The sequence below is a fragment of the Nannospalax galili genome, unplaced genomic scaffold (assembly GCF_000622305.1).
Source record: "Nannospalax galili isolate Female #2095 unplaced genomic scaffold, S.galili_v1.0 scaffold18, whole genome shotgun sequence".
In the NCBI taxonomy this organism is placed as follows: domain Eukaryota; kingdom Metazoa; phylum Chordata; class Mammalia; order Rodentia; family Spalacidae; genus Nannospalax; species Nannospalax galili.
In genome coordinates, this window is record NW_008346548.1 from 293,978 (window position 1) to 300,901 (window position 6,924).

General features: G+C 37.2%; 1 protein-coding gene across 1 annotated transcript in view; it reads left to right on the forward strand.

Moving 5' to 3' along the window:
• The window catches only part of Gramd1c (GRAM domain containing 1C), a 101,482-nt gene that overhangs the window by 31,131 nt on the left and 63,427 nt on the right, over nt 1-6,924 (forward strand). Inside the window, exons 4-5 of the mRNA XM_008842853.3 lie at nt 5,729-5,832; nt 6,419-6,514. Coding sequence (XP_008841075.1) covers nt 5,729-5,832; nt 6,419-6,514 — 200 coding nt within the window. The remainder of the gene's footprint in view (nt 1-5,728; nt 5,833-6,418; nt 6,515-6,924) is intronic.

A 6,924-nucleotide genomic window follows, 5' to 3' on the forward strand; every position in this document is an offset into this window, starting at 1 on the left:
AAGGAATCTCCATAAACTTGCTGACTCCCCATGCTAGACTTGGATGGAATCATTTATTTGATCTATCATTGTCCTTTCTATCTGGAATGAATAGAAATAGACTTTACTGGAAAAAATAAAGCAGCACAATGGCATGGAGACATGTTTATTTTACCAACACTCCTGTTAGGAAGGTGCTTTGAATTGAAGAGGGCAGGAATGTGAGTGGGAGAATTGGTTATGAGACAAGAGGAAGATTTATGTGGTCTTGACCTTGAAAGAAAGAAAGAAAGAAAGAAAGAAAGAAACAAAGAAAGAAAGAAAGAAAGAAAGGAAAGAAGAGGCAGAGAGAACAGGGAGACAGAATAACCAGTCCTGAAATAAACAGACTTGACATCACCATGTGTCACATTTGGTTTATCCCAAATTTACTTAGTAATTAGGGAAACCATCAGCGGTTGTTGCTTGGTTAAACACACACACACACACAACTCACATATCTTTATGACAAGAGGTATTTTTATAACTGGAAGCCAGCTACCCAGCAAAGCTGGACTCCTACCTTTCTGAGAAGGTGATAACCTTCCTGAATGTTTACATTTTCAAAGGCTCTTGCATCTTTGAATCTGTGAAGCTAGACTGTATAGCTGTAAGAAATCTATTTAGCTTTTGAAAAGATTCACCTACATCTTCAAGGGAGCAGGAAGAGAATTTATAAGTCATTAAAAGAAAATGCTCTAAGAAAAGCAAAAGATACTTGTTTCCCTTTGCACCAGGAAAAATGAGGTGCCAATTTGGGGGTTTTTGTTTTTTTCTCAATTTATTTTTATTCTTCTTGACATTACTGTTTCAAAAGCCTGATATTCTCTTAATTTTTTCCTTCCTTATGGACAGTATGCCTTTCTTTTAAAATTTTTATTTATTATTTTTATTTAATGTGTATGAATGTATTGCCTGAATATGTATATCCATGTTGGGCAATGCCCGAGGTCAGAAGAGGGCATCTGATCCCCTGGAAGTGTAGTTAGGGAAGTTGTTAGCTGCCATGTGGGTGCTAAGAATCAAACCCTGGTCTTCTGCAAGAACAGCCAGTGCTGCCCAAGTTCTTTAGTGAGACAATATAGTCCATCTTATTTATTTAAACATGTGTTTACTATTTAATAAGCTTAATGTTTAAGTATATGATATTGATTTGCTCCTGTATTCCCATAGCACTTTGTTCTTTATCTTTTGTTTTATTGTAGTTACTAAAATAAATCTTTGCAAGTTGGAGCCATTTAATTGTGCTGAAATTGATCATGTGATAGCTAGTAAATCGATGTTTAAACAGGATATATCAAAGTGACCTAAGTTGCTTGGTTAATTTCTTTAGCTTTACTATAGCTTTCTAATAATCCATTATAGAGTTATAAAACCCATAACATTATTTTTTGTTATTATTTTGAGACAAGGTCTCACTATGTAACCCTGGCTGGCCTGGGACTCACTATATAAACCAGGCTGGTCTTGAACTCACACAGATCCTCCTGCCTCTACCTCCTGAGTTGCTTGGGTTAAAGGCATGTGCCATCATGCCTGGCTCATAACAATTTTTGATAAACTTTATATTCCTATTCTATTCTAGGTAAGTCAGATTATTAATATAACTCAAGTCAGGTAGAACCGTGTCTCTGGAAATGCTGATTATTTTTGTGTACATTCTCATTTATCAGTAGGGAAGTTGGGAGCACAAAAAATAAAATAAAATATCTTTGCTTTTTTAATGAAATTGCTTTATCTCTTGCATATAATATAATGCCTTTGCTATATTAAAAAATCAACTTTTTTACTGCGGTTTATATTTATATTAACAAACATTTAAGGTAAGTCTTGCTTTAAAATTACTGAAGAGTCTGTCAATGTGTAGCAAGTAGTCCAGTTAAAATATTCCAGGTGCTTAATGTAGCTTTTAAAATAGTATAAAATACTGTAGCATGATCTATAAAGTATCAAGATAGGCATCACCTGACAGCCCATTAGACATTACTCTTAACCTTGCCCCAGACCTACTTAACTCTGGGGAGAGGCCTAGTGTGCTGTACTATATAAAATAAATCAATCAGGTGTTTCTGAAGTCTAGAAGGACTGAAAACATAACATTGCTGTTTCATTGCTTAAGATAAAAATTTTGCAGGGCATGGTGGCACACACCTGTAGTCCCAGCACTTGGGAGGCAGAGGCAGGTGGATCTCTGTGAGTTCAAGGCCAGCCTGGTCTACATAGTGAGTTCCAGGATAGCTGGGGCTACAGGGAGACCCTGTCTCAAAAAAAAAAGACAAAAAAAAATTTCATGACACCTCAAGGTGACCTTTAACCCAATCTGTTTTGAACATACATACTAGTAAATGAGCAACCTAATCTGCTTAACTATTTACTTGGAGTTTTGTTTGGTGGCATCTCATCTTTGTTTTTCTGAGGGAAGCATTGTGAAAGATTGACTACTTTGCTCAGTTTTTAATATTTGCTTAGAAATTTAACCCAACCAAGTTTAAATATTTTTAGGCTTATGCAACTTTTTATTTATTTATTTATTTATTTATTTATTTATTTATTTATTTATTTATTTATTATTTTTGGTCTTTTTGAGACATGGTCTCCCTGTAGCCCCAGCTGTCCTGGAACTCACTATGTAGACCAGGCTGGCCTTGAACTCACAGAGATCCACCTGCCTCTGCCTCCCAAGTGCTGGGACTACAGGTGTGTGCCACCATGCCCGACTATGCAACTTTTTAAAAATTGCAGATTACTTTATGTAATTTTAAAATTTAGCAGTTAAATCACCTTATAGCAACTTTTCGTATCTTGTATTATCAGTAATTTAGCATTACTGTTTACACTAGTGTTGATGTGAAAGCGTAACTCTGACCTCAAAAGGGATAAAATTATTCTGGAGCCAAATATAAATGATCATGGCTTGGGAACACAGATTCGGGTTCCTTCAAATTCCATGTTCTAATGGGGTAAGTTTCATCAAGTTTTTATAGTAACAGAACAAAGAAAAATCATAAATCAAGACACTTTTCAAATACATTAGTGGGAACATTAAGTAGGTGGATACAATAGAAGAGAAAACTCAACTATAAGCCTCAGATGCTTTCTGATGGCATTCAGCCTTTTGGTTGGTGGAAGCTGGTGGTATGCTGGGTTAATACATTCCAAAAGGTTAGTTAGTCACAGGATGTTAAGTCAGAAACAAAGGTGGGCAGGGAGTGACTATTTGGGTGGCTAAAGATGGCCCAAGATAGATGGTAATTAGGCTCTGGACTTGAAACATTCCAAACTCTCCACAATTACTGACGTTCTAATCACTTGATCAGCCTTTGTAGAATAGAATGTTCAGTTTTAAGATGCAGTTTTTCTGGGAACTTTCTTTCACATTAGTCACAGAACTATCCCTTAGTCTTAGAGGCATTATGATTGTCTTAGTTTCCAGTTGCTATGACAAAATACCCTGACCAAGCAACTTAGGGGGAAAAGGGTTTATTTAAGTGCACATTTACAGGTTACAGTCTATCACAGCAGGGAAGTCACAGTGGCAGAAGCTTGAAGGAGCTACTCACATCGTGTTTGTAACCAAGAACAGAGAGCAAAGAATGCATGCATGCTTGTGCACAGTTCAATTTTCCACTCTTATTCAGTCCAGGACCCCACCCAGGGAATGGTGCCACTCACAATGGGCAGGTCTTCCCACCTCAGTGTAATCAAGACAATCCCCACAGATATGCTCACAGGTGAACCCAATCTAGACAGTTCCTCATTGGACTCTTCACAGGTGACTCTAGATTGTGTCAAGTTGACAAAACTTTCAATAGTATTAGTAATGTGCTTAGTAGGCAATGACATTTAAAGAAGTTTCTTTTTTCTTCTTTAAACTGGACTTCGTTTTGCTGTGTTTTACTGTTGATGTGGAAAGGATCAACTTTGAAACTGACTTAAATTGTATACAATTTTTGTGCGTGTGGTGTGAGGGATCAAACCCAAGGCTTCATGGATGCCAAACAAGCACTTTACCAACTAATCTGTATCTCCAGGTATATACAGCTTTCTTTTTTTCTTGGTCTTTTTGAGACAGGGTCTCCCTGTAGCCCCAGCTAACCTGGAACTCTCTATGTAGATCAGGCTGCCCTTGAACTCACAGATGTCTGCCTGCCTCTGCCTCCCAAGTGCTGGGATTAAAGGTGTGCACACCACGCCTGGCACAACTTTCTAAGGCATCTTTGATCATTCTCTTATTCTCATGCAACATCTAATCAATTGCCAATTTCCCATTAGTGCTACCTTCTAAATATCTTTGAATGTTTGTGCTTAGTTTTCTTAATATTGTCTACTTCTGATCTGAGTCACCATCAACCTGCTTTTGGACTTGTAGTTGGCTAGTCAGAAAGCATTTTCATGGTGTGAATAAAATGGTACTTAAACACATACATGTGACATGTCCCTTCCACTTAAAGCTCATCAGTGGCTTCTCCTAGTCCATCTGCACTGGTCTATGAAGCTTTAAGGATCAAGCTTCTCTAGCTTCTCCAGTCCAGAGGTGTCTCTTTCATTTTACTTCCTCAAATGTGCTATGTGTCTTTTCTGCCACAGGCCTTTTCCCTCATAATCCTGCTGACTCTTTATTGATCTTTAGACTTTACCTTTTTAAAGTTGTTTCTTTAGAGCTATCTTTCCTGGCAGTGCTCTCTCCATACCCTCCCTGGTTAGCTGCATAGTAAGTCTTGCTTTATGCTGTTATAGCTGTCTTTGAGCTTTGGTGATCATCAAACTTATCTTTGTATTTGTGTGATGGCTAATTTTCATCATCAACTTGACTAGATTTGGAGTCACCTAGGAGACATACCTTTGGGTGTATCTGTGAGGGAGTTTCCAGGAGCTTTAACTGAAGGGATAAACCTACACTGAATGTGGATGGCACCATCCCACAAGCTAGGGTCCTGCACTGAATAGGAGGGGAAAATGGAGAAGGTCAGCTAAGCACTGACATTCCTGGTTGGTACTATGAATCAGTTCCCGTTCTTTGCCATGATGGATTACATTTCTCTGAATTGTCATCCAAAATTACCCTTTCCTCTCTTAAGCTGCTTTTTGTGTCATTTGGTATTTGGGCACAGCCACCAGAAATGTAATTAAATAATACAATTTGCATGCTGTATTAGTTATTTTTCCTGTTGCTGTGGTAAAATGCCCAGAAAAAAGCAACTTAAGGGAGAAAGACTTTATTTTGGCTCATAGTTTAGGGGTACAGCCCATCACTGTGGGGAAATCATTGTGGCAGGCATTTGAGGTGACTTGTGACATTGAGTCCACCAGTCAGGAGTGTGATGAGTGCTTGTGCTCAGCTAGTTTTCTCCTTTTCGTACAGTCTGGGACCCCAGCCTGTGGAATAGTGCCACCCCATATTCAAATTAGGTCTTCGTATCTCAGGCTAATCTAGATAATCCCTCATAGGCATGCCCAGATGCTTATCTCCTAAATGATTCTAGATTCTGCCAAGCTGACAATATTACCCACCATATCTCCCTTCCTTCTACATAGTTCCTTGAGGGCAGGAATCATTTCTGATGAACCTACTGAATAACAAAACAGCTGGTACATGGTATGTAAGTGAATGAATGGATGAATGAATGACTTTCCACTTGCTAAAATAGTATAAGGTGTATTCAGTTGCCAGATGCTTGTGAATAAATTGCTCTTACTTCTGTGTATACAGATTATGCTTGTGCCCTTCAGAAGGATATTTTGCTTCAGGGACGACTGTACCTTTCAGAAAACTGGCTGTGTTTCTATAGCAACATCTTCAGATGGGGAACTACAGTAAGATATGTTTGCATTTGATTTATTCATACAAATAATTGCATAGTTATAAATATACAAAGTACCCTTACAAACAATATATTTTAGGTGATTCCAAAGTAAAAGCATATATATTTGTTTATCTATACTTACATATATAAAAATGTATTTATGTATTATTTATATAAATGTCTAATATGTTTTTCTAGCTTAATATCTTGGGCCCCAGCTTTGCTTATTTACTATAGTTAGAGAAAGCTTCCTGGTTAGAAAAAGATAGAACTGCCAAAACCATGTCTTATTTGAAAGACTGTCTAGACTGTGTTTGTGTATTCACTATAAATGTGGAACCTGAACTCCCATATGCCTTTTCACATTCAGTCCTAGTGTTAGGACCAGGGCTTGATTGGCAGGATGCTAAAGGGAAGCATGTCTGACTACTGACCTTGTTCTTCACAGAAAACACAGGCATGTGCTTTTGACCTCCCATAGCAGGTTTTTCAGCCATATTGTCTGGATTAGATTGATGTAACACTTGGTATTTTATGTTCTACATACTTCTGAAAATATACTTTTCAGTTTCTTTTTATTATTTTTGCATGTTTAGATTTCAATTGCTTTAAAGAACATAACCTTTATAACCAAGGAGAAAACTGCTCGACTCATTCCAAATGCTATCCAGATCATCACAGAGGGTGAAAAGGTGAGTGACTTCTCTGCCTTTGCCATATTATATAACAGGGAGAAACTCCGTCTCATGCTGATAGTACTGAGAAGACAAGCAGACCTTCTTGAAGTTAGGAATGTCTTGTAGACACAGTCTATTTAATACTACATTCCTGCATACTTAAATAGTTACTGCTGGTTAACTTCAAATGATTGCTGATTCTTTTGTATTTCATAAGAACTTTCACCAATATTTTTCATTTCTTCATTTTAAGAAATGGATTAAGCATTAGCAAAATGTCATTATTTCTGAATACTTAATAATTTCATTATTGCTTAGGAATACCTGGAAAATAGCAAATAATAAAGATAAATGATTATTGTGAATAGAAATTTGGGTAGCAAGCAAACATGTACTCTTTATAATCCTTTTGTACAGTAGCAATT